Consider the following 12,879-nt stretch of genomic DNA (forward strand, 5'->3'; position numbering starts at 1 on the left):
GATACGGATTGCCTAGTGTGAGGGGGCTGTTTTTGATTTTAAGTAAAGTTGTTCAAGTTGTTTTGCTACCAAAGTTCATTTATAATTATAACAATTATTATTAGTAGTAGTAGCATTACATAACATTTGGTGCTTGCAGTCTGTTCTCTCACTGCAGTTGAAGCTGAAGTTTTGTAAGATAAGTTCTGAAAAGACATGCAGGTTTCATTTCCCACTCAAATCAAAAATACCACTCCATTTGAACTCATATTACACCTCATATATTCATGTGAAACATATACAACAGTCAGAGATGGTTGGAGACACTCAGCAGGGAAACACTGATGGACAATGAGTCTCAGCACGACCTCCACTGTCGCCCTGCGCTCTGTGTAAATGGCCTTCCCATCCCTGTGTTAAAAATGCATATTTCAATGTGTAGCTTTTTCATCACTGACAAGCCCACAGTTGTCTGAACATCCTCCAGTGTTTGGTGAAGTCAAATTCCCAAATGAAAAGCAGTGAAATGGTAGAGAATTGTTCAGCTCGGCGCCACTTTCTTTTGTTCTTTCATATGTACTGCACAAAGTCCTCCATATTCACATGGTATATTTCATTTGTTACGTGTATTCTAGATTCGATTTACTGGATGTCTCTTTGTTGGATCTAGATTAGAACATGTTCACAACCTTGCTCTGGTCAAAGTATTTTCTTGAATATCTTATCCATTAAACATCCCCTGTTCATATCTTTTCTCTAAGAAAACCCTTTTTATCTCTTGAAAGAATTCATTCGAAACGGCCTGGTTTGTATTCTCAGTTTGAATGCCCATGTTGGAGTTAGAGTCATCTTTGGTAAGGATGAGAAAATGTTGCATCTTGATGCTTTCATATGGCACATGATTTAAAATGAAAGAAGCTGCGTTGAACAAGTGAAAAATTAGAAAAAGTCAGCCTTAATGCTGATGTTCTTATTTGCTTTTTTTAATTCATGAAGATGCAAAATTTCATTTTATAATAACTACCTTCATACTATTCACAGTATCTATTGTCATACCCATGTTTAAACAAAATAAAGAACCTTGTATTGTATTGTAATTTTGTATGAACTGATAGTTCAGTTCTTCTTGTCAGCTGATTCCAAGTGTGCAAATATCATTCCTTTCTTAGTAGAAGTCATCTTTATTGTTGAAACTGTCAAGTCACTTTGGTGCTTAAACAATAAGACACTGATGCTTCAAGTAAAAACCAGCCAGCTGTGAATGAATGTCTCCAGTTTGACTCAGTTCATAAACAAACTCTTTCTGTTTTTACTCGTTTCTCCTCAGACTCTGCGGATGTACCTGCCTGTTTTGCGTTAAAACAACGATTAAACACAGAAGAGAACAAAAAGAAAACAGGATAGCGACACGGCGGGCGGGTAAACAAACAGAGGCGAGCAGGGAGGCGTTTAGCAGCTAATTGTCTTCACTGGGGAGCTGTTATGACCTCAGTTAAAGCTTGTCAAGTCCCCAGGCCGGGGGGTAAGTGGGGGGGGGGGGGGTGATGGAAACAAACGCTACTACAGGAAGAGCCTAGAGGCACACTCACACCCTCACCTGGGCGCGCACACACACTCATGTATAAACGAGAGGGAAATGCTTGAGTGTCCCTCAGCAACACACACACCTGGAGACAAAGGGAGTGTCTATCACCAGCACACACACACACACACACACACACACACACGCATGCACCCCTGAACAGCCCCCCCTGACACCTGTCAACACTTTAGGTGTGGAATAAACATCCTCTGAGCCCGTCCAGCAGGTACGATCAGCAGATCAAAGAAACAGTGACAGGACAGGTCTCAGATCAGCTTCCAGACCAGAGCAGACGATGGACAAGGTCAGATCAGAACACAGACCAACTAAGACTAAACCAAACAATGGACAGGATCAGTGATTAGAGAGATCAATGAGCTTCTTACAAAGTGTTTGATGGATCTTTGGACATTATCTGAAAACCTCCTCCTCCCCCTGGTAAACAAACAGCAGACAGCGCAAATACTGAGTTTAAAAAGCAATACAAAAAAATGAGAGGCTGAAGACTGAGACTAAATTCAAATAATCTTTGCTAATGCTTTGACTGTGCGTTCCTTATCCTTGGAATTCATGTTTTCTCAAAAATGCTAAATACATTTTAGTGTTTTTGGATTTAAAGCTGGCTCCTTATTCTCATGTTACTCCTACTCAGGGTCTACTCTGCTGATTTTGCTCACTTAAAATATAAAAATTTGTGTTTAAATTATGGGAAAGGGGGGTTGCATGTGACATTTTAACACTATATCAGATAAAGATCACATTTGTGGATCCTACTTTTTTTTTTTTTTTAAAGATATCCTTATTTTGTATACAGTTACACTTTTTTTCTGATTTACATGATTAATGTTATATTGCTTTCATCTGTGCTATGCATGACTTTTGCCGGCCCAAATATTGGCAGGGTCAATGGGCTGAAATTTAAAAAAAAATAGGGTCTATTAATTTGATTTTTATGGTTCACTATAAGATGTGCTTAACATCATCCTGCATGCCCGCAGTTTCTACATTACTCTATTACCATTGCATACAAGGTACAATATTGCCTTTTATGTTTTATTCTACATTCTTATCTTATTTAAATCCCCTGGCCACAGCAGTACTTTGCTGCTTTGTAATTTAATGTTATACTTTTTGAACTTTGAACAAACTTGATCCTGAACCTGATGTGAATATGAACATATGTATAAAGACTGGTGTGAAACACTTTAGGCTACATGTTTGCATAAAGTGTACTATAAAAAAAGTTGACATTCTAATGTTGGATTGCCTCCAGTGGAGGCATGATTAACAAAATTTAGTCTCTGAGTCTTATTCCAAATGCACATTCTATATAACCTGTTTCCCAAGTGCTCGATAAATTCAGTTGGTTAATGGAGCATTAACCTGGACTAGATATTTTTTAAGATAAAGTGATTGATTAGAGTTAGGAGAAACTTAATTGAATTAGTCAAACCTGAGTAGTTGGTTATACTTCCGTGCACCTTTCTTTCGCTCTCATCATTCTTGATTTTGAACCTGATCACACTTGCTGTGTGATGCTCAGCCTCGTTAAATCTCCTCGTCTCACTGCTCCATAAATAAAAGGCGTTCCCTGCTGTCGGCCTCACTTCCTGCCTGCAGCTGTCTGACAGCTCTGCCCACCTCCAAAGCTCCACCTGAGGGGGGTTTGCGGCTACTTAGGTGGTAATATATCGTCCTGGATACCACAGGTGTCTTCCTAAAGTGGTCTGGATCAGATAAGAAACGACCCTCCTCCCCTTTCCCACCTCCCACACTTCAGCCCCCCCCCCTTCCCCCCCCCCCCCCCCCCCCCCCTTTAAACAATCTAAAAAGTCAAAAAGGTTTAGTAACCTTCAGATAATATGTTCCTTTATTTGTTAAAGTTTTATTTGTTAAAGTTTTGACAACAAAGATGACATTTTTACAAATTTTGAAGAAAGGCTGTCAGTGCTGCTGACAGAAGCAGATAAAAAATGACTCTTTCAGGGCTAAAGGAGAAGTCCCCTCTTGAGCTCCCAGGTCAACAAGGAGAAATGTTCTCTTATTATTAGACCTTGTTACTGCTTCTGTGTTTAGAACATTAAAAGGACCTAAACATGATTTTTTTTGTTTAAATGTATGATTCCCTGAAAGCTTTAATAGGCATGAACACCCACAACACCATTGCAGAGATAAGAAATATTGCTACTATGCATTTTTTTTAAATTATACTGTTTTGAGAAAGAATGGATGAACTCTTCTAAAGTTACAGTGCATTTATACAATTTTTCTTCAGAACACTTTGAGCACAATAAGTAAACTTTAGCAACTTTTGAAGCAACAGTAAAATAAAAAAAATAAAAATCTAATTAAAAGTACTTTTAATTCCATTGGGTTTATACGAGGGCTGTCAGTGTTAATGCAGCTCCTCCGGATAGAACCTTCTTTCCTTAGAGTGTAGAGTCAGACCATTTTCAGAGGAAAATGTAAAAATAATGATATATTTAAGCAGACAGATGAAGCTTGGTTGTAAATTCACAGACAGACATAAGAAAAGAGGGGCAGACAAGACTCCTCAAAGTAGTGCTGCATGGTGGTATGTTGCCTAACGCGAGCAGAAAGAAACTAGGTTGTAGGTCTTCATACCTGCCATGGATAATAACAGGTATTTTAGCAACAAGATGAGTCGATGATTGTAGCAGAAGGCATTTTCTTTTTCAGGGGAGAAGGAGGGGAGCTTTGGCATTTGGAAGTGTAAACTGGTCGTGACAAGTGGCCATAAATTAGTCTGTAAAACATCTATTAAAACTCATCTGACACAAATAGTCACTGATGCCATCTATCAACATACCTGAGTGACATTGATATGATGAATGTGGCGTTTTTGGATTCAACACAATGTGGAACAGCCACTGAAACATGTGAGTCAGTGATACAATCAGATAAATAAATGTTGTAAATGACGCAGAAATTACAAAACCACAAAACACTCCCGATCCTGTAAACTGGATGGACGGACGGATGGATGGATGGCTGGATTGAATGGCCGATAAGTTTAGCTAAAGTTATGTCTGATGGTTAGATCCCTTCAATGGACTATTGGCCTTGTCCCAGACACAAGCACCTGTGGAGAATCCATTTATTGACAGAAACACGTCTGTTGTACCTTATTCGGGTTGACCAACAAATCCCATACCAAACAATCAACAAACACATCAGCAAGCGCCAAACTGATTGTGCATTGTAATGCACAAACATGGACAACATAGCTGTCCTGTACATGTAGGTCTACTCATCTGTCAAAAAGGCTGTACAATTCTTTAGCACGCACCACATTTGCTGCAGTTGATTTTCTTCCCTCTTCAGACAGCGTGCATGTTTGACTGTCCTCATGGTTACCCCAACACAACAGAGATTTAGAAATATAAATATTGTTTAATTCTGTAATTACAGTTTGAAATCAGTGCATCCCCAACTGTCCTATGAGTAGATCGGATAACTCTTAAAACTTCTCGAACCTTAGGAAAATCTGTCAAGATCATCTTAAGACTTCACTTTGTTTTGTCAGAAAGGAATCATGTAGTTTCGTGTAGTTTTTTTTTCTCCTGCAAAATTGTTCCCTGCCGAGTCAGCACTTTCACATTTTTTTGCTATCAATCAATGACATTAATACATCATTAGTGTTAAATGTGTCTGCCTTTGAACACAAAAACAAAGAATTATGATGTACAGGAGGCAGCAAGTTTCCTCTTTGTCAGTGAAATACTTTCCTCATATAATGTTACAAATGTGTGTGTGTGTGTTTTCGTTTGTGTGCGTATGTGCGTGTGTGAATGTGTTTGCGTAATCCTTTAAGCAGAGGAAGCTACATGCCAAATGCCAATCATGTATCTGTGTGGTATGTAAACACTGACAGCACACACCTCGTTTGATCTGGACTCGTCCCAGCAGTCGGTGTGTGAAACTGGATTACAATGAACCAGGGTGTGACTTTTCTTTATAGGCCTGTCCATCAGTACACTGAAGAATTTAAATTGTACGGTAAGCTAACCCCCAATTTCATCTTCTGATGAAATCATTATTTAAAGAATAAACCCAGCACTTGTCTTGTTATTGTTGCTGCTGTCTGGGAAAGTTGGGGTGCAGCATGGTGATTTTCCTTCCACAACAAAAGACTCTTTAAGATCAAAGTGTTCTGATTTCAGCCGACAAGTAAAAAATAACTGATTGCATAAATGACATCTATCCAACTTCCCTACTGCAGCCGCCTGTTTTTAATGTTCCCATGAAACAGCTAACAGAGTGTTATTTAGATTCAGGTATGTCCTGTCTAACAGGAAGCTTGGGGAGAATTGCAGACATTGATTAGCGTTTATATTAATTTATAGCGCTGTAGTTGACAACAGTCAAACACAATTAATAATTGTAATTCACCTCATAAGTAACATTAGGAAGAGGTTTCAACATACAAATTGTTAAATTGGATGCAAAAAAACACCTTCTAGTGCAGCGTAAGTCTCCAATATACGAAATACACTCTACAGACATTATTGGGTCAGTCACATGATTATAGGACACAGGTTTATAGGTCAGCAAAGTTTACCATCAAAAGAGCTCATTTTGCTCACTGCTCCCCATCCCAAAAAAAAAAAAAAAAAGCTAAAATGAAGTGAATGCAGCCCCTTGAAGCACATTCAGTACATCTGAGATCTAAATGAGCATTCAGTGATATCTTTTACCACATAATGTTTATCTCACATATCTTACATTATAATTTTGGTTCTCTGAGTGAATAGATTGTCCCTTCATCAAACATATTTCCATTTCCCATATTCCATATATGTCTGGTGAAGGGACAACCTCAATACGATGGAGAAGTACCTTCAGAGAAGAACACTTCAGTGGATGATTTTCTTCCATCACATTTTGCCTTCCTGCCTGTCGGTCTAACATACATGTATGCAGTCATACACATATTGGCACTTATTAAACAACAGAATCAACAATCTGGATAAAGAGAAAACGCAAAAACAACCTTTCATTAGAAGTCATTAGATGCTAACTTCTGACCCCTCCTTTTATCGATAGAGTTCGTCCTACCTATGTGGTCTGTCGTCACACTTCACACGTAGTGAGTGAGTGGCTGAATGATTGAGAGAGAGAGCATGAATGTGAGCGGCAGAGAGCAGTGATGTTAACAATCTGGCAGAAAGCTATGTTTATCACCATATAGGGGTCTAAATTAAAACCAGTTGGGGTTAAAGGCAGCAGCCTTCAGATCTCTGAGTTGCCCTCCAACATCGCCTTTGTTTTGACTGTACTTCACAGCGCATATACTAAGATTTTGGTGTTAAATTTTAAGAACTTGTAGAAAACACCAATGGACATTCAGTTTTGTTTTTCCAGATGAACCCGATATTTTACAGTGTGCACTCATATCTGTTGTTCTACATTAAAGGGCAGCAAAATAATTTATGTAAATTAATGTGTGTGCTATAACTGCTTGTGTGTTTGTCTGCTGTATTTGTATTGCTGTGTGTGTGTGTGTGTGTGTGTACGTGTGTGTACGTGTGTGTGTGTACGTGTTTGTCACAGCCAGCTTCCTGCAGTCTGCATCACAGATGGGCAAGCGACTTGATACCCTCCTTAACTGTAGACGTGTCGGAGAGAGAACAAAAAGAACGACAGAGCACAAGAGAAAGTGAGAAACTGTGTGCTTAAGTGTGTGTGTGTGTGTGTTTGTGTGTGTGTGCGTGAGCGTGAGAGAAAGAGAGAGCAAAAGAGAGAACGAAAGAGAGAGAGAAAGCAGCAGCAGACATCAGTTAAAGTAGGGCTTTAACCTCTTTACATACTTAATATTGCACAGCACCACCATCAGGTGTCACCAGGGACAGACAGGATGTGTGTGTATCTAAATCTGTACTTGTGTACTCTGTGTGTGTGTGTGTGTGTGTGTGTGTGTGTGTGTGTGTGTGTGTAGGTGTGTAGTTGTGTGTGTGTGTATCTAAATCTGTACTTGTGTACTCTGTGTGTGTGTGTGTGTGTGTGTGTGTGTGTGTGTAGTTGGTGCTGGAGGTGAAGGCAGAGCACCGCCCTCGGCCGTTGGAGGTGAGAAGAGCTAATCCTGAGTTAAATGATCTGGCACTTTACAAAATACACAACAATTACACAGATAATTATACTCTGACTTCACACAGAGCAAACACAGAGCCCACAGGTCACAATTAACATGGACTACACACACACACACACACACACACACACACACACACACACTACTGCCAGGTGTGGCACAGACCAACTGCTGAGCTGAAGAGAGTGTGTTGAAGTGTGCTGATTAGTCTGCATGTATAACTCTGTGAATGTGTGCAGAGGCAAACGTAATGTCAAATAATTGACAAAGACTTGATTATTCATTATTCAACATTTGTGCACCAAGAAGTGAACTCATGTGTATGAGAGTCTGGTTATTTCAATACATGAATTAGCTGAGGAGACACCAAGAAGTTGCAGAGAAGTTGACACTGAGTTAGGCCACGCCCCCTAATTAAACATTACTTTAAACCACAATATACATTTTCAAAGCACTTCTTACTGCAACTTCTGATTTCTAGGTTACAAAAAAGTTGATTTCTGCTTCCCTTGGTTGGGACTTCTGAGTCAGTTTTAATAACTCTGTGTACTCAGTTTTTCTTTTTTAAATAAATATCAGCAAGAAAAAGTGAAAAATGTAAATGAATCCTATCCTGGCATCAGCAGCAGCTCTTTATGCGATACCCTCCCTTTACGAAGCTGTTGTCACATATCCCGCCCCTTCTTCATTTTGATTGGTCGGTAAGGGAGCAGTGACAATGACATGCACAGTGGTGTTCCCAAATTGAACTATACTTTTCTTTTTTATAAGGGTACTGTTGGGTGCAGATGCGAAACAGAAAGCATATTTGCACAAGGACGCTGCACACTGAAAACTTTTGTTTTAAAAAGTTGGTGCTGCTGGTGCAAAAAAAGTGGCCTTGAATAGGTCACTTTCATAAAAATTCGACGCTTACTATAGAGACCAAAAGTTTTTTGTACCAGGCTGTAAACAAGGTTTTTGTCTTTCTTGAGTTTCTGTCGTTACATTGGATATTTTAACATGGGGCTCTATCACCTTTAGAAACAGCCTCCAGTGATCAAGTGTTTACTTGAGGCTCAAGTGAACACCTAAGGAACTGCAGTTTTTTGCACTTCTATGATGACTTTCGTTTCCTTTTTTACACATTTTCTGGCTTACATCTGAACAAAAAAATCATGTTGAATTAATAATAATTAAAAATATATACTGTATATGTAAAACAGTGTTCAATGTTATATGAAAATAGATGATATTTTCCCTTTTGTGCATCCAATCTGTAAGTCAAGAAACAAGCAGAACATAGCTTATCATTAATGTAATTGTTGTTCTTGTTTTCCATGTATAGATGTTCCAGAGAATCTATGGCCACCTTAGACTCAACTCCCACTAAACTTTATAAGTTCAATGTGTCCTTTTTAGCAGGCCATGTACCTCAGTCATTTAAAGTAGCAGTAATTAAACATGTTCTTAAAAAACCCTCTGTTGACACAGACATGCTGGTGACATGACAACAAAAATATGAATACATCAGTCATATAGATGTCAGAGTAATTTAATCACGTTTCATTGTTTTTGCTGTATTTCATTTGTTTGTTTATTTACATATTAGCCCGTTTGGTTGCTGCATTCATCAGAGAGACTTTAAGCAGAATGTAGAGACACTAATAATGACCAAGATAATTCCCCCCAGCTGATGGTTAACTAGCTCCCAATAGGCTTAAAACACAACTAATGCAGCCCTTCAGGGACTCACTAATGACTTTGTGTTTGTGTGTATAGGTGTGTATGTGAGTGTGTGTGTGTGTGTGTGTGTGTGTGTGTGTGTGTGTGTGTGTGTTTATGTATATTGTACATATCATATTGTATGTGGCCTGTATACATCCAATGTTGTCTGTTTAACTCCTCCTGTGGATTGGACCTCATATAATACAGTGTGTGTGTGTGTGTGTGTGGGGGGGGGGTGTGTGTGTGTGTAAGCGAGTGTGAGAGAGAGAGAGAGTTGCTGGTGGTAACTGTCTTCTCTGGACCATCTGTACCTGTAGCTTGGCGTCCATCATTAACCAAACCACAGTGATGTCATCAGACACCGACAGACTGCAGCATCTTTTAACACACAACAAAACCCAATTTAAAGTAATAATTCAGTCAAGTGACACTTAACTCTTCACCAACGGAAATGCAACCAAATAATTTGACTGTATAGACTAATTTGTGAATACACATGAACGCATGCTCAAGTCGGAAAAACAACTTGGGAAAGAATGAGATGATATGACATCATATTTCTCCTCACATTATTGGTAAAATATGTTCTGTTAATGTTTAGATACTTTTTATGAATTCATGTTTTGCACACTAACTTTTTTTTAAATATAACTTGTAGCAGTGACATTTGTATCATACTTATTAGAATCCGAGTTGTTTGTTTGGTACACTCATGGAGGAGCTTGTGAATGAAGCTTCAAGGGTTCAGTATGAGTATGGGTCAGAGAGGAACATCCAAAGTGTAACCAGAAGGCAGAAGTCATGTGACTGTGAGACTGTTTGACTTTGACTAATCACTCCAAACATCAGTCTGAACTCAACGATTTGCACAACAGGAACTTCATAACTTGAGGTTTTCTCTCATCTCAAACTGTATGAAACCTGCAGTGTGCTCTCGATTAGGTTTGTGTGGGGTTTATTTTTATTTAATACAAGGTGTGTTCATGATAAAGAAACATGTAACCCCAAGTGTTTTTAATAGTAAGAGACAAAAATGGAGTTCTAGTGCAGAGCTGAAGGGAGATTTTGTTTTCGTAAGTGCGTAACACACTATCGTACAACTTCTTTGAAAGGTCAAATGTGTAAATCTACATTTTAAAGTACAGTATGAGGTTGTTTATACAGATGAGGTGCAACCCTGTAAAACGTGATGGACTAGAAATAGAGAGATTCATGTAAAGTAAAGTACCTCAAACTGGAAGAGTGCTTGAGTAAGAGTGAGTTTTTACATTTCATCTCTAAAGTCTAAGTGAATCATCATTAGGAAATAACCTGAAAACATGTCCTGCTAAATTCACTGTTATGTCTTTTAATCCCATATTTGATGCCGTCAGAAGTCTAAAATTCAAAAGCCACCCGGCAGCAGGTCTTATCAAACCAGATTCATTCTGCGAAAAACGTCACAAAACAACAACAACAACACAATGTGGCGTTGCAAACAATGGGCGTCTTGTGTGTCGCAGCGTGTTTGGCAGAACGACGCAATGAAATATGTCACGGCAACATGTTCGTCCTCGGAGTGGAAGTGAAGTCGACGCCTCCGGTTCTCACGGAGCGAGTCAACTGCAAATGAATCACAAGTGAGACACACAAAAACTGTCTAGAACCACAGGATGCAGACACACACACACACACACACACACACACACACACACACCTACACACACACACATGCATGCTGTAATCCAGCCACAACAGACACACACTCTGTCACATTCTCTGTCATATTTAGTCCCAATTACATCAACAACTTGTTTTTTTCTACTTTCCAATCAAGACATCCTGCTCACAACAGGACGTGTCACATTTGCCGCCGCTAACATACACATTTAACAGTTTTTCATCACAAAAAATTCAAAACGTCATCTTCATAGTGTTTTTATTCATAATTGTGTATCATGTTAATTCTTCATATAAATGTATGCTTCTCAAAGTTTCAGGCACAAATAAGACGTTTATAACCCCATTCCATCAATCTCTAATTTGTAATAAACTGTACTCAGTTTTGATTATTTTTATGAACTAAACGGTCTATAAATAGATTAAATGTATTCATATATATATATATATATATATATAGAGAGAGAGAGAGAGAGAGAGAGAGAGAGTCTGTAATAACCACTACGCTACCAGCACCCCCTGAGAATTTTGAAACGAGACAATCCAAGATGCAGCAGTGTCATTCTTTTCCTTTTTAAAGGACAAAAATCATGCATTAACCCTTTATCGGGCAAGCGATTGCTATTTTTGGTAGTTTCCGTACACATTACATATGGCCACCCTTCTGCACCTCAGTAAGGTCGAGAAGCATGTGATTCTCACTCAGCCAATCAGAGATCCCCCAACGTCACTAATCCTGCTATTGTGGCATTTGAACCAAATATACTTTGTCAATGTTTTTTTTCTAAATGAAATTCAAACATTTTGAAAAAAAAATACTGAAATAAAGTTCTGTTAGGTCCCCCAATAAAAGTCTGAGGTTGAATTTTTGAATTTTGAATTTTATTAGTTTCTTTTGTCTTTGAAATGTCATAAAAGGGTGATCAGGGTTTCGCAAAAGAGATCTCTTTGTGTCATTCATAAGAACTATAAACACATTTTCAGGTTTCTTTCCACCAAACTTAAAGTTATTTTTTGTGTTATTGTAATTTCAAGACATCGTCTATGGCTTTGCAAAGTAAATTAAAAAGTACAAAAGTATGGGTTTTTTTTTCCTGAAAACATCAAATTCACTTTGTACTTAAGACTGGATGTTTTCGGGGCTGCAGAGTCATAAAGATGCCAAAGTCTGACGTGTCGTTGGCCGCCACGTACCACGCTAATGAGTCTCCATATCACCTAATTGTCCGACAAACTGTTCCTTTAATATCCGCCAGTGTTCGAAAAGTGTGTGTGTGTGTGTGTGTGTGTGTGTGTGATTGTGTGTAATTGTGTGTAATTTATGCAGGATAACACAGGACGCCTTCTGCTGAGCTGCTTCTTCGCTCCACAATAACCGCACACACATCTCTCCTCCTCCTCCTCTTTCTTTCACTTCAACCTTCTGTTCTCCTCCTCTCTCATTTCCTCTCACTTTTTCTCCCCCTTCTCACTCCCCCCCTCCCCCCCCGCCCCCCCTCCCCCTCGTCTCTCCCAGACAACTGTGACTGTTTTAATTCTGACCACTGATTAGCCCGAATCAATTAAGTCCTCCACGCTGTGTCCAACAGCAGAGCAGCATGGGGTATTTAGAGTATTTAGGCTTCCATTCATCAGGCTTCAGCCTCTTAATCGCCCTTTAATTACAGACTACGACTCTGGGAGCTCAAGAGGGACATTAAGCGCGGCTGCTTTCTCCGCAGAAGGCTGAGGACGCGGGAACGTACACTTGCTCTTGAGTTGATGCTGTCCAGTCGGCTGATTGCAAACAAGATTTCTCCACATGTAATTCAGCACAAATCAGCAGGAGTCATCTAATCAC

General features: G+C 39.2%; 1 protein-coding gene across 2 annotated transcripts in view; it reads left to right on the top strand.

Moving 5' to 3' along the window:
- The window catches only part of b4galt7 (xylosylprotein beta 1,4-galactosyltransferase, polypeptide 7 (galactosyltransferase I)), a 48,390-nt gene that overhangs the window by 19,747 nt on the left and 15,764 nt on the right, over positions 1–12,879 (top strand). Inside the window, exons 6-8 of one of the 2 annotated variants that reach the window (XM_079351756.1) lie at positions 7,136–7,241; positions 7,604–7,648; positions 10,883–10,999. The exons of the other annotated variant lie outside the window; for it this stretch is intronic. Coding sequence (XP_079207882.1) covers positions 7,136–7,241; positions 7,604–7,648; positions 10,883–10,992 — 261 coding nt within the window. The 3' untranslated portion in view covers positions 10,993–10,999. The remainder of the gene's footprint in view (positions 1–7,135; positions 7,242–7,603; positions 7,649–10,882; positions 11,000–12,879) is intronic. 2 annotated transcript variants of the gene reach the window in all.

Source organism: Symphodus melops (assembly GCF_947650265.1).
Source record: "Symphodus melops genome assembly, chromosome: 9".
NCBI lineage: Eukaryota > Metazoa > Chordata > Actinopteri > Labriformes > Labridae > Symphodus > Symphodus melops.